The 26740-nt window shown below is 37.2% G+C and overlaps 2 protein-coding genes across 2 annotated transcripts in view; both read left to right on the top strand.

Annotated features, from left to right (window-relative positions):
• The window catches only part of LOC108033085 (vacuolar protein sorting-associated protein 41 homolog), a 94189-nt gene extending 91255 nt beyond the window's left edge, over positions 1-2934 (top strand). The window contains exon 9 of the transcript XR_007765668.1: positions 2808-2934. The gene's annotated coding sequence lies outside the window, so the exon portion shown is untranslated. The remainder of the gene's footprint in view (positions 1-2807) is intronic.
• On the top strand, positions 1680-22472 carry LOC122817983 (vacuolar protein sorting-associated protein 41 homolog). The gene is made up of 6 exons (XM_050890366.1): positions 1680-1880; positions 6449-6585; positions 6634-6820; positions 17635-17874; positions 21764-21890; positions 21956-22472. The coding sequence occupies exons 1-6, from the start codon at positions 1680-1682 to the stop codon at positions 22336-22338; spliced, it is 1275 nt and encodes a 424-aa protein (XP_050746323.1). The 3' UTR covers positions 22339-22472.
• Positions 22473-26740: the final 4268 nt, after the last annotated feature.

Below are 26740 nucleotides of genomic sequence, written 5' to 3'. Positions count from 1 at the left end.
GTCTCGACTGGGCTCCTTTAAAGAGGCAGTTGAATGCATACTTCTACCATATATATCAAGATATCCTCCAGCAGATACAGAAAATTTCGTCTAGATGGATTCCGATTCATGTATTCCTACCAGACCCCAAACTTTTATCCCTAAACCGTCGACATGGTGGTCAGCTCTGACTTGTTTCGAAGGATGAATATGTCAAAAGCGCGGTCGAATGGGCGGTCGACTAGCGCACTTGGTTGTAGAACGCAGAGCACGACTGCCGATATTAATGCCTAAAGGGGATCGTTTTGTTAAATAATATATTGATTATTTTTACTACGCCAATTGTCACGCAGAACTTCGCGCTCTAGTCGGCTTGCTTCGGCAGATAATTTGGTTGAGTGCAGTTTTGTTGTTCGACGATGTACGCACTGTTTCCAGTGTAAACCACCATTAATGTCCCAAATAATAGAAGGCCTGCCATTTGACTGTGTCAGAGTCAGTTGACCCTTTATAATAAGCTTAGTAGATCAGATCGTTTCAGGGTACCTCTAAAAAAATTATGGCGCAGAACTAACATATTACTCCTCAAAAGCGGCTCACTTAGAGCTGCTGAGGCACCTCAGACCAGACTTGTTAAGCTGCGTGACCCGCTAGAACAACTTGATTGCGCATCCCCACTTTGGGGAGGAACAACACTCGCTGCTTTACCCCCAGAATCCTAAAAAGCTGGAAGATCATATCAGCCAGTAAAAAAGTTTCGTTATGAATTTAGTATTTCTTTGTTCGTTGCGATGACTGCGCACAGGGGCGTAGCACAGCTAATATATCGCTAAAAATCTACCCCAAAAAGTCTGCAAGCAACGTTCATACTAAAGACCATACAAAACACTACATACTAAAATAATAAAATAATAAAAAAATGGGTTGGTGGTTAGATCTTGAAACATTCTCAGAAGGCATAGCAATTTATCGAAAACAAAACATAATGTTGCTGAGACGTACACTATGTGTTGCTCGTGTTTCATTGCTTGAATTTGAATTTTTGCAAAGTATGGCTAATAATGACATATAAATAACCATATATCATTCATCAGGATCTCATTTCGAGTCAACCCCTCTGCCTGTCTGTCTATTCTTATGAACCGTGGAATATTGGACTCTAAAAAATCTAGCTACAAATTTTGCATTAAGCATATTAAGGATCTCCAGTTGTTTTTACCTTCTTGGCACGTTTCCTCTAACTTATTAACTTTATTATTAGTCAATAAGTGCTAAATACTAACAAAGTAAAATACGCTTTGACATGTCGGGTTCGTTTCAGTCCGTTAGGCGCAACTTTGATATATAGAAATACTTGACTTGACTTTAACATTTTCCTTGTTTTCTTTCCTTGTTGGTACTTTCATATTATTTTTGGACTTTCTTGAATATTTGCTATAAACTTGTATATTATCGGCAAGTCACTAAAACATCGAAGAGCTCTCCTTTTTATTTCCTTTAATTTAAACAGTAAATTCGAGGAGGCAATAGAACTGCTTGCCACTCATGGCGGTAGCGTTCCCGTTCACTCCATAACCAGGTAAGTTAAAAACTTTAATGCTTGGATTCGTTTAAATAAATTACTACTATTGTCTAGACTTTACATTAGCCATTTATTGGCGCTCAAGCAATAGGAGGACGCTGCAAAACTGTGCCTGCGAATGCTGGGGAAAAATAAACTCCTTTGGGAAGAAGAAATTTTTAAATTTTTAAAATGTCAGCAGCTACGCACCGTTAGTGCTTATCTGCCGACATCCGACGAATGCCAACTCGATCCTCACGTGTACGAGATGGTTTTGTACGAATTTCTAAAGTTCGATGTAAGCGGATTTCTAAATCTTATTAAGGAATGGCCATCTCACCTGTACGACGGCCTGGCTGTTATTAACGCCATACACGATAACTTTCGTAAGCAACACGCTGATTTGCTCGATTTGCTCGAATCCTTGGCTCTTCTATATTCATATCAGGGTGATTTCGAAAGCGCCCTTCAAATGTATCTAAAGTTAGTATTTAAGAACGGACTGACAAAATATTTATAGGTTACAGAACAAGGATGTCTTTCAATTAATACGCCGCTATGAACTTTACGATGCCAATCCAAAATTAATTATACCATTAGTTCAATTGGATCGTGAACGTGCCTTTGAAATACTTCTAGATAAGAACAAGATAAAGCCAGCAGTCGTTGTCCATCAGCTGGAGCACACTCCAGAGTATCTATACTGGGTAAAAGACTTACGTGACATGTTATAAATACACTATATTTATATCCGTTATTCGTAGTAAAAGAAAGAATGTAACAAGTAAAATTAAGCGTTTGCGATCCAATTAAATACAAATATTTTTATTCTGAGTTCCGAAATAATATAGTACAGCATCGAAAACGGTTGCTTTGCTGCATGCATATTTGATCTCTATTACAATCCCTTTTGCTGAGTAGCGGGTATCTAATAGTCGAGGACTCGTTAAAGCGTTCCTTTGTCTTTTTTTCAGTATTTGGACTCTTTGCAAAAAGTGGATACCAATAATGCATATCAAAGTAAATTGGTTTCCTTGTATGCGAAGTATGATCGAAACCAACTTTTGCCATTTCTTATGCGTTCAAAGGAATACGTAATTCTGGAGGCGTTGACCATATGCAAACAAGAAGGGTATTATCCAGAGATTGTCTACTTACTTGGTTGCATGGGCGGAGTGGAAGCGGCCAAAGCATTAAATATTATTATTCATAGAGTAAGAAAACTTAAAGCGAAACGTTTTTAAAATACATAATTTAAATTTCGCAGATTAATGACATAGAAATGGCTATCGAGTTTTGCAAGGAACATGATGACAACGACTTATGGCATCAGCTTATCAATGAAACTACCGAACAACCCGAAATTGTAGCCAAAGTCTTAGACGGCATTGTGGGTAAGAAGCATGATAAAGTATAAATAATATTTTCAGAATAATAAAAAAAGTCCTTATTACTTTAGACTATTTGAACCCCGCCGTGGTTGTTAGCCAAATTAAATTGGGCCGGACAATTCCGAACCTGCGAAAATCGCTTATTAAAATGCTGTGGCACTACAATCTCCAAGAGCAAACATTATCTTTCGCCCATAAGATTCAACTGGAAGACTATTTTGATACCCATTCCGAGGTGGTTACACTGCACAGACGTGGTCAGCAAGTATTCTGCGAAAAACTATGCCTTTTATGTCAACGCCCAGTAATAATGAAAAATACTGCTTATAATTGTATAATTGGAGCCCTCGTCAAGATTTGAAGTCAGGCAGGAGACAAACTGTGTGCTAACCTTGCTGTCCAGACGACTATTGGTCTCGACTGGACTCCTTTAAAGAGGCAGTTGAATGCATACTTCTACCATATATATCAAGATATCCTCCAGCAGATACAGAAAATTTCGTCTAGCTGGATTCCGATTCATGTATTCCTACCAGACCCCAAACTTTTATCCCTAAACCGTCGACTTGGTGGTCAGCTCTGACTTGTTTCGAAGGATGAATATGTCAAAATGGGCGGTCGACTAGCGCACTTGGTTCTAGAACGCAGAGCACGATTGCCGATGTTAATACCTAAAGGGGATCGTTTTGTTAAATAATATATTGATAATTTTTACTACGCCAATTGTCACGCAGAACTTCGCGCTCTAGTCGGCTTGCTTCGGCAGATAATTTGGTTGAGTGCAGTTTTGTTGTTCGACGATGTACGCACTGTTTCCTGTGTAAACCACCATTAATGTCCCAAATAATAGAATGCCTGCCATTTGACTGTGTCAGAGTCAGTTGACCCTTTATAATAAGCTTAGTAGATCAGATCGTTTCAGGGTACCTCTAAAAAATTATGGCGCAGAACTTACATATTACTCCTCAAAAGCGGCTCACTTAGAGCTGCTGAGGCACCTCATATCTGACTGGTTTACCAGACTTGTTAAGCTGCGTGACCCGCTCGAACAACTTGATTGCGCATCCCCACTTTGGGGAAGAACAACGCTCGCTGCTTTACCCCCAGAATCCTAAAAAGCTGGAAGATCATATCAGCCAGTAAAAAAGGTTCGTTATGAATTTATTATTTCTTTGTTCGTTGCGATGCCTGCGCGCAGGGGCGTAGCACAGCTGATATCGCTAAAAATGTACCCCAACAAGTCAGCAAGCGACGTTCATACTAAAGACCATACAAAACACTACATACTAAAATAATAAAATAATAAAAAAATGGGTTGGTGATTAGATCTTGAAACATTCTCAGAAGGCATAGCAATTTATCGGAAACAAAACATAATGTTGCTGAGACGTACACTATGTGTTGCTCGTGTTTCATTGCTTGAATTTGAATTTTTACAATGTATGGCTAATAATGACATATGAACACCAAACAAAAATGTTCCGGCAAGTATAAATTTATGGCGGTTGGTTGACTTTTTCGTATAAATAACCATATATCATTCATCAGGATCTCTTTTCGAGGCAACCCCTCTGCCTGTCTGTCTATTCTTATGAACCGTGGAATATTGGACTCTAAAAAATCTAGCTACAAATTTTGGATTAAGCATATAAAGCATCTCCAGTTGATTTTACCTTATTGGCACATTTATTGTATGCTGCGTGCACCGATTCAACGCGGGCAGTGTTTGGTCATTTTGTTATGAATTTATTAATTCTTTGTTCGTTGCGAAGCCTGCGCGCAGGGGCGTAGCACAGCTGATATCGCTAAAAATGTACCCCAACAAGTCAGCAAGCGACGTTCATACTAAAGACCATACAAAAAACTACATACTAAAATAATAAAAAAATGGGTTGGTGATTAGATCTTGAAACATTCTCACAAGGCATAGCAATTTATCGAAAACAAAACATAATGTTGCTGAGACGTACACTATGTGTTGCTCGTGTTTCATTGCTTGAATTTGAATTTTTACAAAGTATGGCTAATAATGACATATGAACACCAAACAAAAATGTTCCGGCAAGTATAAATTTATGGCGGTTGGTTGACTTTTTCGTATAAATAACCATATATCATTCATCAGGATCTCTTTTCGAGTCAACCCCTCTGCCTGTCTGTCTATTCTTATGAACCGTGGAATATTGGACTCTTAAAAATCTAGCTACAAATTTTGGATTAAGCATATAAAGCATCTCCAGTTGATTTTACCTTATTGGCACATTTATTGTATGCTGCGTGCACCGATTCAACGCGGGCAGTGTTTGGTCATTTTGTTATGAATTTATTAATTCTTTGTTCGTTGCGAAGCCTGCGCGCAGGGGCGTAGCACAGCTGATATCGCTAAAAATGTACCCCAACAAGTCAGCAAGCGACGTTCATACTAAAGACCATACAAAACACTACATACTAAAATAATAAAATAATAAAAAAATGGGTTGGTGATTAGATCTTGAAACATTCTCACAAGGCATAGCAATTTATCGAAAACAAAACATTATGTTGCTGAGACGTACACTATGTGTTGGTCGTGTTTCATTGCTTGAATTTGAATTTTTACAAAGTATGGCTAATAATGACATATGAACACCAAACAAAAATGTTCCGGCAAGTATAAATTTATGGCGGTTGGTTGACTTTTTCGTATAAATAACCATATATCATTCATCAGGATCTCTTCTCGAGTCAACCCCTCTGCCTGTCTGTCTATTCTTATGAACCGTGGAATATTGGACTCTAAAAAATCTAGCTACAAATTTTGGATTAAGCATATTAAGGATCTCCAGTTGTTTTTACCTTCTTGGCACGTTTCCTCTAACTTATTAACTTTATTATTAGTCAATAAGTGCTAAATACTAACAAAGTAAAATACGCTTTGACATGTCGGGTTCGTTTCAGTCCGTTAGGCGCAGCTTTGATATATAGAAATACTTGACTTGACTTTAACATTTTCCTTGTTTTCTTTCCTTGTTGGTACATTCATATTATTTTTGGACTTTCTTGAATATTTGCTATAAACTTGTATATTATCGGCAAGTCACTAAAACATCGAAGAGCTCTCCTTTTTATTTCCTTTAATTTAAACAGTAAATTCGAGGAGGCAATAGAACTGCTTGCCACTCATGGCGGTAGCGTTCCCGTTCACTCCATAACCAGGTAAGTTAAAAACTTTAATGCTTGGATTCGTTTAAATAAATTACTACTATTGTCTAGACTTTACATTAGCCATTTATTGGCGCTCAAGCAATAGGAGGACGCTGCAAAACTGTGCCTGCGAATGCTGGGGAAAAATAAACTCCTTTGGGAAGAAGAAATTTTTAAATTTTTAAAATGTCAGCAGCTACGCACCGTTAGTGCTTATCTGACGACATCCGACGAATGCCAACTCGATCCTCACGTGTATGAGATGGTTTTGTACGAATTTCTAAAGTTCGATGTAAGCGGATTTCTAAATCTTGTTAAGGAATGGCCATCTCACCTGTACGACGGCCTGGCTGTTATTAACGCCATACACGATAACTTTCGTAAGCAACACGCTGATCATTTGCTCGAATCCTTGGCTCTTCTATATTCATATCAGGGTGATTTCGAAAGCGCCCTTCGAATGTATCTAAAGTTAGTATTTAAATCGCTTTTAAGAACGGACTGACAAAATATTTATAGGTTACAGAACAAGGATGTCTTTCAATTAATACGCCGCTATGAACTTTACGATGCCATTCCAAAATTAATTATACCATTAGTTCAATTGGATCGTGAACGTGCCTTTGAAATACTTCTAGATAAGAACAAGATAAAGCCAGCAGTCGTTGTCCATCAGGTGGAGCACACTCCAGAGTATCTATACTGGGTAAAAGACTTACGTGACATGTTATAAATACAATATTTATATCCGTTATTCGTAGTAAAAGGGTTATTTGGAAAGAATGTAACAAGTAAAATGAAGCGTTTCCGATCCAATTAAATACAAATATTTTTATTCTGAGTTCCGAAATAATATAGTACAGCATCGAATGCATATTTGATCTCTATTACAATCCCTTTTGCTGAGTAGCGGGTATCTAATAGTCGAGGACTCGTATAAAGCGTTCCTTTGTCTTTTTTTCAGTATTTGGACTCTTTGCAAAAAGTGGATACCAATAATGCATATCAAAGTAAACTGGTTTCCTTGTATGCGAAGTATGATCGAAACCAACTTTTGCCATTTCTTATGCGTTCAAAGGAATACGTAATTCTGGAGGCGTTGACCATATGCAAACAAGAAGGGTATTATCCAGAGATTGTCTACTTACTTGGTTGCATGGGCGGAGTGGAAGCGGCCAAAGCATTAAATATTATTATTCATAGAGTAAGAAAACTTAAAGCGAAACGTTTTTAAAATACATAATATAAATTTCGCAGATTAATGGCATAGAAATGGCTATCGAGTTTTGCAAGGAACATGATGACAACGACTTATGGCATCAGCTTATCAATGAAACTAACGAACAACCCGAAATTGTAGCCAAAGTCTTAGACGGCATTGTGGGTAAGAAGCATGATAAAGTATAAATAATATTATCAGAATAATAAAAAAAGTCCTTATTACTTTAGACTATGTGAACCCCGCCGTGGTTGTTAGCCAAATTAAATTGGGCCGGACAATTCCGAACCTGCGAAAATCGCATTCCATTTGTCTTTGTAATGTATTTAGCGTTCTGTGTTATGATCACGTCTTGTGTAGGTACCATTACAGAAAATTTCGGAAAATAAACTAAAATAGAACATAAAAAGAAAATATTTTATACACTTTATGGTCGTATCGTTTTTTATACCCTTGCAGAGGGTATTATGATTTTAGCCACAAGTTTGGGACGCAGTGAAGACGTTTCCAACCTCCTACACTTGGAAAAAACTTTTTTTAATTTTTCTGAATTCCAATTTTAATTTTCTCAAAATCGGAGGACTTATAAGCTGCTATAGGATAAATCGCAAAACTGGTGGAAGAGTAATCATAACCAAATTATAGCTTTGATTTTTTTAAGCCCTTGCAGGGTATAACGATTTCAGAAAGTTCAGAAGTTTGCAACGCATTGAAGGACACGACCCCATAAACTATATATATTCCTGATCAGCGTCACTAGACGAGTCGATCTAGCCATGTCCGTCTGGCCGTCTTTTTGTCCGTTTCTACTCAATCTTGTCTCTCAGTTTTAAAGCTATCGGGCTGAAATTTTCCAAAAGTCTTATTTTTATTGCATGGACCAGTCGGATCGGAAAACTATATCTTATAGCTCCCATAGGAACTATCGGGGAAAAAATTAAACACAATTATATTTTCGGTGTTTTTTAACATATAACCTTCTATGCTTGGAAATAAAATTTTTTATTAGTTCTGAATTTCAAATTACATTTTATCAAAATCGGACGACTATATCATATAGCTGCCATAGGAACGACGGGAAAATTAGTGGTAAAATAATATTAAAAAAATTATATCTGCGGTGTTTTGTTTTACCATATAACCTCCTACGCTTGGAAATAACAGGAATTTCGAAATCAATTTTATCAAAATCAGACGACTATATCATAAAGCTACCAAAGAAACGATCGGGAAATTAGTTGGAAAATATGAAAAAATTGTATCTTTCGTGCTTTTTAACATATAACCTTGTAAGCTTTAAAATAAGATTTTTAAAATTTTTAAGAATTTCCAGTTCAATTTATTAACATTCGGACTACTCTAACATATAGATGTCAAAAAATGGTCTAAAAAAAGAATGAAATAATTTATTTTTAATATCAATGAAGTCATCAACAATCCTTAAAAATTTTACATGGTTGATTATTTCTTACGAGTATAACTGCAATGGTATACAAACTTCGGCTTGCCGAAGCTAACTTCGTTTCTTGTTTTTTTTATAAACCATATATGACACACGTGGCTAGTTTAACCGAAAAATAATTTAAGAGACTCCTAATTGTTTTTGGGTGTAATTTACTTAGATACAATGCGAATAACAAGGAAATCGAAAACCAAAAATTTTAAGAAGCAGCTGTGACGAAAATGTAATATATGATTTACTACGCCACGCTGCAACTCAATATGATTGTTCGATATAAATTAGCTATAACATTGAAAGGAGGGCCCTATCCGATTTGCTAGTGTTTTCGGCAGCGACAAATTGATACTCCAAACTCCACGTTATCCACGTTACGGCGGATCGAGTTGCATAGACCCAAAAAAAAGTGACAAATCGGTTGGAGGTAACCGTAACTTTTATGAATTTTAAGAAATATTGCTAAACAAATCCTCAAAAATTGCTTTGGTGCCAACAATAGCAAGATTATTACTCGAACATACTCAAGTCTGTGGCTTCTACAATTTAAAGTTTAAAAAAATAATTTCAACTGTAATGCACAATGCACAATTCATCTAAAAGAAAATGACACGCCCAATGTAACGCTTAGAAATCGCGCAGAACTGTTGCGCTTCTGAAGTTCGTGGTAGAAAAAGTTTTAACTGAAAAGTAGTGGATCTCGTAAAAACAAGTAAACAAGTTTACCACGCCCACATTATACCCACAACGTTGTTTCGCGTAAAAGCTAAGGTCTCTCGTCTCGTCTCTCTGCGGCTGAGGTCGCTGGCGATTTCCCGCTCGTTGAATACCGAATACCATCTGCTCAGGCCTAGTGAGGATCTGTGATATGGCTTGTCTCTCCTGGCCTCTGCTGGATGTCTCCGGTGTAGTGCTCACTGTCCTCCGCGAGGAGTCCCGGTTGCCTTCTTCCGTTGGCCTTCGAGTGCTGGTCTGCTTAGTTGGTCAGTCTTCTTAGCTCTTGGTCACTAAAATATTTTATTAAAATTTTAGCCAAACTATTTTTTATGTCGGTCTCTACGCTATAAAGGTGGGAAAAAAGTTTTATTCAACCTATAAAGCTTTGGACTATTCATTTTATTTAAACTGCGAGCTTCTCCCATCAGAAAATTTAAATATACGTTCAAGCTTGTTTCTCGGGCATTTTTAAAAGTTTTTTTAAAAGCAGACTACATCAAACTTATTGTGGCTCAAATGTTTGCTTTTGTGCGTGTGTGTTTTGGATTTCCTTTTTGAGAAAATAGTCCGTAACTTTCGACGCAATCAATTTCGATGACTACTTCTCTTAACTTCATATTACCTTTCTTAGCATTAAAATAGTATTATATAAAAGTGAATTTTAAGCTAAGGTAGAAGCGCCTTAAACTCATCGAACACAACCGAAAAAAGGTGCTGTTGTCTCTTCTCACATTATATAATTGATCGTTCCCTAGTATATAAGAATCGTTCAGCTAGCAACGAACAGTTCTACGTCGGTATACCTCAATCTCCCAAGCATCTCTTAGCAAACTGTCTCCATCGCTTGTTGTCAATCAGGTAACCCAACAGTACCTTAGCGCCTAACTTAATCAACCCTTACCCCAATAAATGATCTTACCGGCATCGAATGGTCTTACCCGCAAGAGCCCTCGTCAAGATTTGAAGTCAGGCAGGAGACAAACTGTGTGCTAACTTTGCTGTCCAGACGACTATTGGTCTCGACTGGACTCCTTTAAAGAGGCAGTTGAATGCATACTTCTACCATATATATCAAGATATCCTCCAGCAGATACAGAAAATTTCGTCTAGCTGGATTCCGATTCATGTATTCCTACCAGACCCCAAACTTTTATCCCTAAACCGTCGACATGGTAGTCAGCTCTGACTTGTTTCGAAGGATGAATATGTCAAAAGCGCGGTAGAATGGGCGGTCGACTAGCGCACTTGTTTCTAGAACGCAGAGCACGATTGCCGATGTTAATACCTAAAGGGGATCGTTTTGTTAAATAATATATTGATAATTTTTACTACGCCAATTGTCACGCAGAACTTCGCGCTCTAGTCGGCTTGCTTCGGCAGATAATTTGGTTGAGTGCAGTTTTGTTGTTCGACGATGTACGCACTGTTTCCTGTGTAAACCACCATTAATGTCCCAAATAATAGAATGCCTGCCATTTGACTGTGTCAGAGTCAGTTGACCCTTTATAATAAGCTTAGTAGATCAGATCGTTTCAGGGTTCCTCTAAAAAATTATGGCGCAGAACTTACATATTACTCCTCAAAAGCGGCTCACTTAGAGCTGCTGAGGCACCTCATATCTGACTGGTTTACCAGACTTGTTAAGCTGCGTGACCCGCTCGAACAACTTGATTGCGCATCCCCACTTTGGGGAGGAACAACGCTCGCTGCTTTACCCCCAGAATCCTAAAAAGCTGGAAGATCATATCAGCCAGTAAAAAAGGTTCGTTATGAATTTATTATTTCTTTGTTCATTGCGATGCCTGCGCGCAGGGGCGTAGCACAGCTGATATATCGCTAAAAATCTACCCCAAAAAGTCTGCAAGCAACGTTCCTACTAAAGACCATACAAAACACTACATACTAAAATAATAAAATAATAAAAAAAATGGGTTGGTGATTAGATCTTGAAACATTCTCACAAGGCATAGCAATTTATCGAAACAAAACATCATGTTGCTGAGACGTACACTATGTGTTGGTCGTGTTTCATTGCTTGAATTTGAATTTTTACAAAGTATGGCTAATAATGACATATGAACACCAAACAAAAATGTTCCGGCAAGTATAAATTTATGGCAGTTGGTTGACTTTTTCGTATAAATAACCATATATCATTCATCAGGATCTCTTTTCGAGTCAACCCCTCTGCCTGTCTGTCTATTCTTATGAACCGTGGAATATTGGACTCTAAAAAATCTAGCTACAAATTTTGGATTAAGCATATAAAGCATCTCCAGTTGATTTTACCTTCTTGGCACGTTTCCTCTAACTTATTAACTTTATTATTAGTCAATAAGTGCTAAATACTAACAAAGTAAAATACGCTTTGACATGTCGGGTTCGTTTCAGTCCGTTAGGCGCAACTTTGATATATAGAAATACTTGACTTGACTTTAACATTTTCCTTGTTTTCTTTCCTTGTTGGTACTTTCATATTATTTTTGGACTTTCTTGAATATTTGCTATAAACTTGTATATTATCGGCAAGTCACTAAAACATCGAAGAGCTCTCCTTTTTATTTCCTTTAATTTAAACAGTAAATTCGAGGAGGCAATAGAACTGCTTGCCACTCATGGCGGTAGCGTTCCCGTTCACTCCATAACCAGGTAAGTTAAAAACTTTAATGCTAGGATTCGTTTAAATAAATTACTACTATTGTCTAGACTTTACATTAGCCATTTATTGGCGCTCAAGCAATAGGAGGACGCTGCAAAACTGTGCCTGCGAATGCTGGGGAAAAATAAAGTCCTTTGGGAAGAAGAAATTTTTAAATTTGTAAAATGTCAGCAGCTACGCACCGTTAGTGCTTATCTGCCGACATCCGACGAATGCCAACTCGATCCTCACGTGTATGAGATGGTTTTGTACGAATTTCTAAGGTTCGATGTAAGCGGATTTCTAAATCTTGTTAAGGAATGGTCATCTCACCTGTACGACGGCCTGGCTGTTATTAACGCCATACACGATAACTTTCGTAAGCAACACGCTGATCATTTGCTCGAATCCTTGGCTCTTCTATATTCATATCAGGGTGATTTCGAAAGCGCCCTTCGAATGTATCTAAAGTTAGTATTTAAATCGCTTTTAAGAACGGACTGACAAAATATTTATAGGTTACAGAACAAGGATGTCTTTCAATTAATACGCCGCTATGAACTTTACGATGCCATTCCAAAATTAATTATACCATTAGTTCAATTGGATCGTGAACGTGCCTTTGAAATACTTCTAGATAAAAACAAGATAAAGCCAGCAGTCGTTGTCCATCAGGTGGAGCACACTCCAGAGTATCTATACTGGGTAAAAGACTTACGTGACATGTTATAAATACAATATTTATATCCGTTATTCGTAGTAAAAGGGTTATTTGGAAAGAATGTAACAAGTAAAATGAAGCGTTTCCGATCCAATTAAATACAAATATTTTTATTCTGAGTTCCGAAATAATATAGTACAGCATCGAATGCATATTTGATCTCTATTACAATCTCTTTTGCTGAGTAGCGGGTATCTAATAGTCGAGGACTCGTATAAAGCGTTCCTTTGTCTTTTTTTCAGTATTTGGACTCTTTGCAAAAAGTGGATACCAATAATGCATATCAAAGTAAGCTGGTTTCCTTGTATGCGAAGTATGATCGAAACCAACTTTTGCCATTTCTTATGCGTTCAAAGGAATACGTAATTCTGGAGGCGTTGACCATATGCAAACAAGAAGGGTATTATCCAGAGATTGTCTACTTACTTGGTTGCATGGGCGGAGTGGAAGCGGCCAAAGCATTAAATATTATTATTCATAGAGTAAGAAAACTTAAAGCGAAACGTTTTTAAAATACTTAATTTAAATTTCGCAGATTAATGACATAGAAATGGCTATCGAGTTTTGCAAGGAACATGATGACAACGACTTATGGCATCAGCTTATCAATGAAACTACCGAACAACCCGAAATTGTAGCCAAAGTCTTAGACGGCATTGTGGGTAAGAAGCATGATAAAGTATAAATAATATTATCAGAATAATAAAAAAAGTCCTTATTACTTTAGACTATGTGAACCCCGCCGTGGTTGTTAGCCAAATTAAATTGGGCCGGACAATTCCGAACCTGCGAAAATCGCTTATTAAAATGCTGTGGCACTACAATCTCCAAGAGCAAACATTATCTTTCGCCCATAAGATTCAACTGGAAGACTATTTTGATACCCATTCCGAGGTGGTTACACTGCACAGACGTGGTCAGCAAGTATTCTGCGAAAAACTATGCCTTTTATGTCAACGCCCAGTAATAATGAAAAATACTGCTTATAATTGTATAATTGGAACCCTCGTCAAGATTTGAAGTCAGGCAGGAGACAAACTGTGTGCTAACTTTGCTGTCCAGACGACTATTGGTTTCGACTGGACTCCTTTAAAGAGGCAGTTGAATGCATACTTCTACCATATATATCAAGATATCCTCCAGCAGATACAGAAAATTTCGTCTAGCTGGATTCCGATTCATGTATTCCTACCAGACCCCAAACTTTTATCCCTAAGCCGTCGACATGGTTGTCAGCTCTGACTTGTTTCGAAGGATGAATATGTCAAAAGCGCGGTCAAATGGGCGGTCGACTAGCGCACTTGGTTCTAGAACGCAGAGCACGACTGCCGATATTAATGCCTAAAGGGGATCGTTTTGTTAAATAATATATTGATAATTTTTACTACGCCAATTGTCACGCAGAACTTCGCGCTCTAGTCGGCTTGCTTCGGCAGATAATTTGGTTGATCAATGCACTACGCGAGTGCAGTTTTGTTGTAAACCACCATTAATGTCCCAAATAATAGAAGGCCTGCCATTTGACTGTGTCAGAGTCAGTTGACCCTTTATAATAAGCTTAGTAGATCAGATCGTTTCAGGGTACCTCTAAAAAATTATGGCGCAGAACTTACATATTACTCCTCAAAAGCGGCTCACTTAGAGCTGCTGAGGCACCTCATATCTGACTGGTTTACCAGACTTGTTAAGCTGCGTGACCCGCTCGAACAACTTGATTGCGCATCCCCACTTTGGGGAAGAACAACGCTCGCTGCTTTACCCCCAGAATCCTAAAAAGCTGGAAGATCATATCAGCCAGTAAAAAAGGTTCGTTATGAATTTATTATTTCTTTGTTCGTTGCGATGCCTGCGCGCAGGGGCGTAGCACAGCTGATATCGCTAAAAATGTACCCCAACAAGTCAGCAAGCGACGTTCATACTAAAGACCATACAAAACACTACATACTAAAATAATAAAATAATAAAAAAATGGGTTGGTGATTAGATCTTGAAACATTCTCAGAAGGCATAGCAATTTATCGGAAACAAAACATAATGTTGCTGAGACGTACACTATGTGTTGCTCGTGTTTCATTGCTTGAATTTGAATTTTTACAATGTATGGCTAATAATGACATATGAACACCAAACAAAAATGTTCCGGCAAGTATAAATTTATGGCGGTTGGTTGACTTTTTCGTATAAATAACCATATATCATTCATCAGGATCTCTTTTCGAGGCAACCCCTCTGCCTGTCTGTCTATTCTTATGAACCGTGGAATATTGGACTCTAAAAAATCTAGCTACAAATTTTAGATTAAGCATATAAAGCATCTCCAGTTGATTTTACCTTATTGGCACATTTATTGTATGCTGCGTGCACCGATTCAACGCGGGCAGTGTTTGGTCATTTTGTTATGAATTTATTAATTCTTTGTTCGTTGCGAAGCCTGCGCGCAGGGGCGTAGCACAGCTGATATCGCTAAAAATGTACCCCAACAAGTCAGCAAGCGACGTTCATACTAAAGACCATACAAAAAACTACATACTAAAATAATAAAAAAATGGGTTGGTGATTAGATCTTGAAACATTCTCACAAGGCATAGCAATTTATCGAAAACAAAACATCATGTTGCTGAGACGTACACTATGTGTTGGTCGTGTTTCATTGCTTGAATTTGAATTTTTACAAAGTATGGCTAATAATGACATATGAACACCAAACAAAAATGTTCCGGCAAGTATAAATTTATGGCGGTTGACTTTTTCGTATAAATAACCATATATCATTCATCAGGATCTCTTCTCGAGTCAACCCCTCTGCCTGTCTGTCTATTCTTATGAACCGTGGAATATTGGACTCTAAAAAATCTAGCTACAAATTTTGGATTAAGCATATAAAGCATCTCCAGTTGATTTTACCTTATTGGCACATTTATTGTATGCTGCGTGCACCGATTCAACGCGGGCAGTGTTTGGTCATTTTGTTATGAATTTATTAATTCTTTGTTCGTTGCGAAGCCTGCGCGCAGGGGCGTAGCACAGCTGATATCGCTAAAAATGTACCCCAACAAGTCAGCAAGCGACGTTCATACTAAAGGCCATACAAAAAACTACATACTAAAATAATAAAAAAATGGGTTGGTGATTAGATCTTGAAACATTCTCACAAGGCATAGCAATTTATCGAAAACAAAACATCATGTTGCTGAGACGTACTCTATGTGTTGGTCGTGTTTCATTGCTTGAATTTGAATTTTTACAAAGTATGGCTAATAATGACATATGAACACCAAACAAAAATGTTCCGGCAAGTATAAATTTATGGCGGTTGGTTGACTTTTTCGTATAAATAACCATATATCATTCATCAGGATCTCTTCTCGAGTCAACCCCTCTGCCTGTCTGTCTATTCTTATGAACCGTGGAATATTGGACTCTAAAAAATCTAGCTACAAATTTTGGATTAAGCATATTAAGGATCTCCAGTTGTTTTTACCTTCTTGGCACGTTTCCTCTAACTTATTAACTTTATTATTAGTCAATAAGTGCTAAATACTAACAAAGTAAAATACGCTTTGACATGTCGGGTTCGTTTCAGTCCGTTAGGCGCAACTTTGATATATAGAAATACTTGACTTGACTTTAACATTTTCCTTGTTTTCTTTCCTTGTTGGTACTTTCATATTATTTTTGGACTTTCTTGAATATTTGCTATAAACTTGTATATTATCGGCAAGTCACTAAAACATCGAAGAGCTCTCCTTTTTATTTCCTTTAATTTAAACAGTAAATTCGAGGAGGCAATAGAACTGCTTGCCACTCATGGCGGTAGCGTTCCCGTTCACTCCATAACCAGGTAAGTTAAAAACTTTAATGCTTGGATTCGTTTAAATAAATTACTACTATTGTCTAGACTTTACATTAGCCATTTATTGACGCTCAAGCAATAGGAGGACGCTGCAAAACTGTGCCTGCGAATGCTGGGGAAAAATAAACTCCTTTGGGAAGAAGAAATTTTTAAATTTTTAAAATGTCAGCAGCTACGCACCGTTAGTGCTTATCTGCCGACATCCGACGAATGCCAACTCGATCCTCACGTGTACGAGATGGTTTTGTACGAATTTCTAAAGTTCGATGTAAGCGGATTTCTAAATCTTATTAAGGAATGGCCATCTCACCTGTACGACGGCCTGGCTGTTATTAACGCCATACACGATAACTTTCGTAAGCAACACGCTGATCATTTGCTCGAATCCTTGGCTCTTCTATATTCATATCAGGGTGATTTCGAAAGCGCCCTTCGAATGTATCTAAAGTTAGTATTTAAATCGCTTTTAAGAACGGACTGACAAAATATTTATAGGTTACAGAACAAGGATGAACTTTACGATGCCATTCCAAAATTAATTATACCATTAGTTCAATTGGATCGTGAACGTGCCTTTGAAATACTTCTAGATAAGAATAAGATAAAGCCAGCAGTCGTTGTCCATCAGGTGGAGCACACTCCAGAGTATCTATACTGGGTAAAAGACTTACGTGACATGTTATAAATACAATATTTATATCCGTTATTCGTAGTAAAAGGGTTATTTGGAAAGAATGTAACAAGTAAAATGAAGCGTTTCCGATCCAATTAAATACAAATATTTTTATTCTGAGTTCCGAAATAATATAGTACAGCATCGAATGCATATTTGATCTCTATTACAATCTCTTTTGCTGAGTAGCGGGTATCTAATAGTCGAGGACTCGTATAAAGCGTTCCTTTGTCTTTTTTTCAGTATTTGGACTCTTTGCAAAAAGTGGATACCAATAATGCATATCAAAGTAAACTGGTTTCCTTGTATGCGAAGTATGATCGAAACCAACTTTTGCCATTTCTTATGCGTTCAAAGGAATACGTAATTCTGGAGGCGTTGACCATATGCAAACAAGAAGGGTATTATCCAGAGATTGTCTACTTACTTGGTTGCATGGGCGGAGTGGAAGCGGCCAAAGCATTAAATATTATTATTCATAGAGTAAGAAAACTTAAAGCGAAACGTTTTTAAAATACTTAATTTAAATATCGCAGATTAATGACATAGAAATGGCTATCGAGTTTTGCAAGGAACATGATGACAACGACTTATGGCATCAGCTTATCAATGAAACTACCGAACAACCCGAAATTGTAGCCAAAGTCTTAGACGGCATTGTGGGTAAGAAGCATGATAAAGTATAAATAATATTATCAGAATAATAAAAAAAGTCCTTATTACTTTAGACTATGTGAACCCCGCCGTGGTTGTTAGCCAAATTAAATTGGGCCGGGTTACTAACCATTTGTCTTTGTAATGTATTTAGCGTTCTGTGTTATGATCACGTCTTGTGTAGGTACCATTACAGAAAATTTCGGAAAATAAACTAAAATAGAACATAAAAAGAAAATATTTTATACACTTTATGGTCGTATCGTTTTTTATACCCTTGCAGAGGGTATTATGATTTTAGCCACAAGTTTGGGACGCAGTGAAGGAGACGTTTCCAACCTCCTACACTTGGAAAAAACTTTTTTTAATTTTTCTGAATTCCAATTTTAATTTTATCAAAATCGGAGGACTTATAAGCTGCTATAGGATAAATCGCAAAACTGGTGGAAGAGTAATCATAACCAAATTATAGCTTTGATTTTTTTAAGCCCTTGCAGGGTATAACGATTTCAGAAAGTTCAGAAGTTTGCAACGCATTGAAGGACACGACCCCATAAACTATATATATTCCTGATCAGCGTCACTAGACGAGTCGATCTAGCCATGTCCGTCTGGCCGTCTTTTTGTCCGTTTCTACTCAATCTAGTCTCTCAGTTTTAAAGCTATCGGGCTGAAATTTTCCAAAAGTCTTATTTTTATTGCATGGACCAGTCGGATCGGAAAACTATATCTTATAGCTCCCATAGGAACTATCGGGGAAAAAATTAAACACAATTATATTTTCGGTGTTTTTTAACATATAACCTTCTATGCTTGGAAATAAAATTTTTTATTAGTTCTGAATTTCAAATTACATTTTATCAAAATCGGACGACTATATCATATAACTGCCATAGGAACGACGGGAAAATAGTGGTAAAATAATATTAAAAAAATTATATCTGCGCTGTTTTTTTTTTACCATATAACCTCCTACGCTTGGAAATAACAGGAATTTCGAAATCAATTTTATCAAAATCAGACGACTATATCATAAAGCTACCAAAGAAACGATCGGGAAATTAGTTGGAAAATATGAAAAAATTGTATCTTTCGTGCTTTTTAACATATAACCTTCTAAGCTTTAAAATAAGATTTTTAAAATTTTTAAGAATTTCCAGTTCAATTTATTAACATTCGGACTACTCTAACATATAGATGTCAAAAAATGGTCTAAAAAAAGAATGAAATAATTTATTTTTAATATCAATGAAGTCATCAACAATCCTTAAAAATTTTACATGGTGTTTATATAGTTGATTATTTCTTACGAGTATAACTGCAATGGTATACAAACTTCGGCTTGCCGAAGCTAGCTTCCTTTCTTGTTTTTTTTATAAACCATATATGACACACGTGGCTAGTTTAACCGAAAAATAATTTAAGAGACTCCTAATTGTTTTTGGGTGTAAATTACTTAGAAACAATGCGAATAACAAGGAAATCGAAAACCAAAAATTTTAAGAAGCAGCTGTGACGAAAATGTAATATATGATTTACTAAAACATACACTTTCTATATTTTTTACATACGCCACGCTGCAATATAAATTCGATATAAATTGAAAGGAGTGCCCTACGCACGTTACGGCGGATCGAGTTGCATAGACCCAAAAAAAAGTGACAAATCGGTTGGAGGTAACCGTAACTTTTATGAATTTTAAGAAATATTGCTAAACAAATCCTCAAAAATTGCTTTGGTGCCAACAATAGCAAGATTATTACTCGAACATACTCAAGTCTGTGGCTTCTACAATTTAAAGTTTAAAAAAATAATTTCAACTGTAATGCACAATGCACAATTCATCTAAAAGAAAATGACACGCCCAATGTAACGCTTAGAAATCGCGCAGAACTGTTGCGCTTCTGAAGTTCGTGGTAGAAAAAGTTTTAACTGAAAAGTAGTGGATCTCGTAAAAACAAGTAAACAAGTTTACCACGCCCACATTATACCCACAACGTTGTTTCGCGTAAAAGCTAAGGTCTCTCGTCTCGTCTCTCTGCGGCTGAGGTCGCTGGCGATTTCCCGCTCGTTGAATACCGAATACCATCTGCTCAGGCCTAGTGAGGATCTGTGATATGGCTTGTCTCTCCTGGCCTCTGCTGGATGTCTCCGGTGTAGTGCTCACTGTCCTCCGCGAGGAGTCCCGGTTGCCTTCTTCCGTTGGCCTTCGAGTGCTGGTCTGCTTAGTTGGTCAGTCTTCTTAGCTCTTGGTCACTAAAATATTTTATTAAAATTTTAGCCAAACTATTTTTTATGTCGGTCTCTACGCTATAAAGGTGGGAAAAAGGTTTTATTCAACCTATAAAGCTTTGGACTATTCATTTTATTTAAACTGCGAGCTTCTCCCATCAGAACATTTAAATATACGTTCAAGCTTGTTTCTCGGGCATTTTTAAAAGTTTTTTTAAAAGCAGACTACATCAAATTTATTGTGGCTCCATAACCAGGTAAGTTAAAAACTTTAATGCTTGGATTCGTTTAAATAAATTACTACTATTGTCTAGACTTTACATTAGCCATTTATTGGCGCTCAAGCAATAGGAGGACGCTGCAAAACTGTGCCTGCGAATGCTGGGGAAAAATAAACTCCTTTGGGAAGAAGAAATTTTTAAATTTTTAAAATGTCAGCAGCTACGCACCGTTAGTGCTTATCTGCCGACATCCGACGAATGCCAACTCGATCCTCACGTGTACGAGATGGTTTTGTACGAATTTCTAAAGTTCGATGTAAGCGGATTTCTAAATCTTATTAAGGAATGGCCATTTCACCTGTACGACGGCCTGGCTGTTATTAACGCCATACACGATAACTTTCGTAAGCAACACGCTGATCATTTGCTCGAATCCTTGGCTCTTCTATATTCATATCAGGGTGATTTCGAAAGCGCCATTCGAATGTATCTAAAGTTAGTATTTAAATCGCTTTTAAGAACGGACTGACAAAATATTTATAGGTTACAGAACAAGGATGTCTTTCAATTAATACGCCGCTATGAACTTTACGATGCCATTCCAAAATTAATTATACCATTAGTTCAATTGGATCGTGAACGTGCCTTTGAAATACTTCTAGATAAGAATAAGATAAAGCCAGCAGTCGTTGTCCATCAGCTGGAGCACACTCCAGAGTATCTATACTGGGTAAAAGACTTACGTGACATGTTATAAATACAATATTTATATCCGTTATTCGTAGTAAAAGGGTTATTTGGAAAGAATGTAACAAGTAAAATGAAGCGTTTGCGATCCAATTAAATACAAATATTTTTATTCTGAGTTCCGAAATAATATAGTACAGCATCGAATGCATATTTGATCTCTATTACAATCTCTTTTGCTGAGTAGCGGGTATCTAATAAAGCGTTCCTTTGTCTTTTTTTCACTATTTGGACTCTTTGCAAAAAGTGGATACCAATAATGCATATCAAAGTAAACTGGTTTCCTTGTATGCGAAGTATGATCGAAACCAACTTTTGCCATTTCTTATGCGTTCAAAGGAATACGTAATTCTGGAGGCGTTGACCATATGCAAACAAGAAGGGTATTATCCAGAGATTGTCTACTTACTTGGTTGCATGGGCGGAGTGGAAGCGGCCAAAGCATTAAATATTATTATTCATAGAGTAAGAAAACTTAAAGCGAAACGTTTTTAAAATACTTAATTTAAATTTCGCAGATTAATGACATAGAAATGGCTATCGAGTTTTGCAAGGAACATGATGACAACGACTTATGGCATCAGCTTATCAATGAAACTACCGAACAACCCGAAATTGTAGCCAAAGTCTTAGACGGCATTGTGGGTAAGAAGCATGATAAAGTATAAATAATATTATCAGAATAATAAAAAAAGTCCTTATTACTTTAGACTATGTGAACCCCGCCGTGGTTGTTAGCCAAATTAAATTGGGCCGGACAATTCCGAACCTGCGAAAATCGCTTATTAAAATGCTGTGGCACTACAATCTCCAAGAGCAAACATTATCTTTCGCCCATAAGATTCAACTGGAAGACTATTTTGATACCCATTCCGAGGTGGTTACACTGCACAGACGTGGTCAGCAAGTATTCTGCGAAAAACTATGCCTTTTATGTCAACGCCCAGTAATAATGAAAAATACTGCTTATAATTGTATCATCGGATTTAGGTGTGGCCACGTGTTCCATAAGTTGTGCATACAAGGCATTCCTGCCGACAAACGCTGCAAAGAGTGTAAACAGTGGGCCAACGATCTAGATTTGGAAGAATAAGTTTAAAGTGACATCACAGCAGTTTTCTCCTTGCTTGGTTACTAACCATTTGTCTTTGTAATGTATTTAGCGTTCTGTGTTATGATCACGTCTTGTGTAGGTACCATTACAGAAAATTTCTGAAAATAAACTAAAATAGAGCATAAAAAGAAAATATTTTATACACTTTATGGTCGTATCGTTTTTATACCCTTGCAGAGGGTATTATGATTTTAGCCACAAGTTTGGGACGCAGTGAAGGAGACGTTTCCAACCTCCTACACTTGGAAAAAACTTTTTTTAATTTTTCTGAATTCCAATTTTAATTTTCCCAAAATCGGAGGACTTATAAGCTGCTATAATATAAATCGCAAAACTGGTGGAAGAGTAGGGTATAACGATTTCAGAAAGTTCAGAAGTTTGCAACGCATTGAAGGACACGACCCCATAAACTATATATATTCCTGATCAGCGTCACTAGACGAGTCGATCTAGCCATGTCCGTCTGGCCGTCTTTTTGTCCGTTTCTACTCAATCTAGTCTCTCAGTTTTAAAGCTATCGGGCTGAAATTTTCCAAAAGTCTTATTTTTATTGCATGGACCAGTCGGATCGGAAAACTATATCTTATAGCTCCCATAGGAACTATCGGGGAAAAAATTAAACACAATTATATTTTCGGTGTTTTTCAACATATAACCTTCTATGCTTGGAAATAAAATTTTTTATTAGTTCTGAATTTCAAATTACATTTTATCAAAATCGGACGACTATATCATATAGCTGCCATAGGAACGACGGGAAAATTAGTGGTAAAATAATATTAAAAAAATTATATCTGCAGTGTTTTGTTTTACCATATAACCTCCTACGCTTGGAAATAACAGGAATTTCGAAATCAATTTTATCAAAATCAGACGACTATATCATAAAGCTACCAAAGAAACGATCGGGAAATTAGTTGGAAAATATGAAAAAATTGTATCTTTCGTGCTTTTTAACATATAACCTTCTAAGCTTTAAAATAAGATTTTTAAAATTTTTAAGAATTTCCAGTTCAATTTATTAACATTCGGACTACTCTAACATATAGATGTCAAAAAATGGTCTAAAAAAAGAATGAAATAATTTATTTTTAATATCAATGAATTCATCAACAATCCTTAAAAATTTTACATGGTTGATTATTTCTTACGAGTATAACTGCAATGGTATACAAACTTCGGCTTGCCGAAGCTAACTTCCTTTCTTGTTTTTTTTATAAACCATATATGACACACGTGGCTAGTTTAACCGAAAAATAATTTAAGAGACTCCTAATTGTTTTTGGGTGTAAATTACTTAGATACAATGCGAATAACAAGGAAATCGAAAACCAAAAATTTTAAGAAGCAGCTGTGACGAAAATGTAATATATAATTTACTAAAACATACACTTTCTATATTTTTTACATACGCCACGCTGCAACTCAATATGATTGTTCGATATAAATTAGCTATAACATTGAAAGGAGGGCCCTATCCGATTTGCTAGTGTTTTCGGCAGCGACAAATTGATACTCCAAACTCCACGTTATCCACGTTACGGCGGATCGAGTTGCATAGACCCAAAAAAAAGTGACAAATCGGTTGGAGGTAACCGTAACTTTTATGAATTTTAAGAAATATTGCTAAACAAATCCTCAAAAATTGCGTTGGTGCCAACAATAGCAAGATTATTACTCGAACAAGCTCAAAGCTGTGGCTTCTACAATTTAAAGCTAAAAAAAAGAATTTCAACTGTAATGCACAATGCATTAATTTCTATCGATTCACCTAAAAGAAAATGGCAGAAATCGCGCAGAACTGTTGCGCTCATGAAATTTGTGCTAGAAAAAGTTTTAACTGAAAAGTGGTGGATCTCGTAAATACCTAAAACAAGTTTACCACGCCCACATTATACCCACAAGGTCCCTGCATCTCTCGGCACGGTTCTCTGCGGCTGAGGTCGCTGGCGATTTCCCGCTCGTTGAATACCGAATTCCATCTGCTTAGGCCTAATGAGGGTCTGTGATATGGGTTGTCCCTCCTGGTCTCTGCTGGATGCTCCGTCGGTGTAGTGCCCTCTGTCCTCCGCGAGGTGTGCCGGTTGTCTTCTTCCGTTGGCGTTCGTGTGCTGGTCTGCTTAGTTGGTCAGTCTTCGTAGCTCTTGGTCACTAAAATATTTTATTAAAATTTTAGCCAAACCATTTTTTATGTCGGTCTCTACGCTATAAAGGTGCGAAAAAGGTTTTATTCAATCTATAAAGCTTTGGACTATTTATGTATTTATAATTAATTTAATTAATTCATTTTATTTAAACTGCGAGCTTCTCCCATCAGAAAATTTAAATATACGTTCAAGCTTGTTTCTCGGGCATTTTTAAAAGTTTTTTTAAAAGCAGACTACATCAAATTTATTGTGGCTCAAATGTTTGCTTTTGTGCGTGTGTGTTTTGGATTTCCTTTTGAGAAAATAGTCCGTAACTTTCGACGCAATCAATTTCGATGATTACTTCTCTTAACTTCACATTACCTTTCTTAGCATTAAAATAGTATTATATAAAAGTGGATTTTAAGCTAAGGTAGAAGCGCCTTAAACTCATCGAACACAACCGAAAAAAGGTGCTGTTGTCTCTTCTCACATTATATAATTGATCGTTCCCTAGTATATAAGAATCGTTGAGCTAGCAACGAACAGTTCTACGTCGGTATACCTCAATCTCCCAAGCATCTCTTAGCAAACTGTCTCCATCGCTTGTTGTCAATCAGGTAACCCAACAGTACCTTAGCGCCTAACTTAATCAACCCTTATCCCAATAAATGATCTTACCGGCATCGAATGGTCTTACCCGCAAGAGCCCTTGTCAAGATTTGAAGTCAGGCAGGAGACAAACTGTGTGCTAACTTTGCTGTCCAGACGACTATTGGTCTCGACTAGACTCCTTTAAAGAGGCAGTTGAATGCATACTTCTACCATATATATCAAGATATCCTCCAGCAGATACAGAAAATTTCGTCTAGCTGCATTCCGATTCATGTATTCCTACCAGACCCCAAACTTTTATCCCTAAACCGTCGACATGGTGGTCAGCTCTGACTTGTTTCGAAGGATGAATATGTCAAAAGCGCGGTAGAATGGGCCGTCGACTAGCGCACTTGGTTCTAGAACGCAGAGCACGATTGCCGATGTTAATACCTAAAGGGGATCGTTTTGTTAAATAATATATTGATAATTTTTACTACGCCAATTGTCACGCAGAACTTCGCGCTCTAGTCGGCTTGCTTCGGCAGATAATTTGGTTGATCAATGCACTATGCGAGTGCAGTTTTGTTGTTCGACGATGTACGCACTGTTTCCAGTGTAAACCACCATTAATGTCCCAAATAATAGAAGGCCTGCCATTTGACTGTGTCAGAGTCAGTTGACCCTTTATTATAAGCTTAGTAGATCAGATCGTTTCAGGGTACCTCTAAAAAATTATGGCGCAGAACTTACATATTACTCCTCAAAAGCGGCTCACTTAGAGCTGCTGAGGCACCTCATATCTGACTGGTTTACCAGACATGTTAATCTGCGTGACCCGCTCGAACAACTTGATTGCGCATCCCCACTTTGGGGAGGAATAACGCTCGCTGCTTTACCCCCAGAATCCTAAAAAGCTGGAAGATCATATCAGCCAGTAAAAAAGGTTCGTTATGAATTTATTATTTCTTTGTTCGTTGCGATGCCAGCGCCCAGGGGCGTAGCACAGCTGATATATCGCTAAAAATCTACCCCAAAAAGTCTGCAAGCAACGTTCATACTAAAGACTATACAAAACACTACATACTAAAATAATAAAATAATAAAAAAATGGGTTGGTGGTTAGATCTTGAAACATTCTCAGAAGGCATAGCAATTTATCGAAAACAAAACATAATGTTGCTGAGAAGTACACTATGTTTTTGCTCGTGTTTCATTGCTTGAATTTGAATTTTTACAAAGTATGGCTAATAATGACATATGAACACCAAACAAAAATGTTCCGGCAAGTATAACTTTATGGCGGTTGGTTGACTTTTTCATATAAATGACCATATATAATTCATCAGGATCACTTTTCGGGTCAACCCCTCTGCCTGTCTGTCTATTCTTATGAACCGTGGAATATTGGACTCTAAAAAATCTAGCTACAAATTTTGGATTAAGCATATAAGGCATCTCCAGTTAATTTTACCTTATTGGCACATTTATTGTATGCTGCGTGCACCGATTCAACGGGGGCAGTGTTTGGTCATTTCGTTATGAATTTATTAATTCTTTGTTCGTTGCGAAGCCTGCGCGCAGGGGCGTAGCACAGCTGATATCGCTAAAAATGTACCCAAACAAGTCAGCAAGCGACGTTCATACTAAAGACCATACAA

Source organism: Drosophila biarmipes, unplaced genomic scaffold, assembly GCF_025231255.1.
Source record: "Drosophila biarmipes strain raj3 unplaced genomic scaffold, RU_DBia_V1.1 ptg000023l, whole genome shotgun sequence".
NCBI classification, from domain to species: domain Eukaryota; kingdom Metazoa; phylum Arthropoda; class Insecta; order Diptera; family Drosophilidae; genus Drosophila; species Drosophila biarmipes.
This window is presented reverse-complemented; position numbering and strand designations above follow the sequence as displayed.

Coding starts and splice junctions, on each gene's coding strand:
- LOC122817983 (XM_050890366.1), top strand. CDS start 1,680: ATGCTGGGGAAAAATAAACTCCTTTGGGAAGAAGAAATTTTTAAATTT. Junction 6,821..17,634: donor CTCCAGAGTATCTATACTGG/GTAAAAGACTTA, acceptor TCTTTTTTTCAG/TATTTGGACTCTTTGCAAAA. Junction 21,891..21,955: donor AGTCTTAGACGGCATTGTGG/GTAAGAAGCATG, acceptor TTATTACTTTAG/ACTATGTGAACCCCGCCGTG.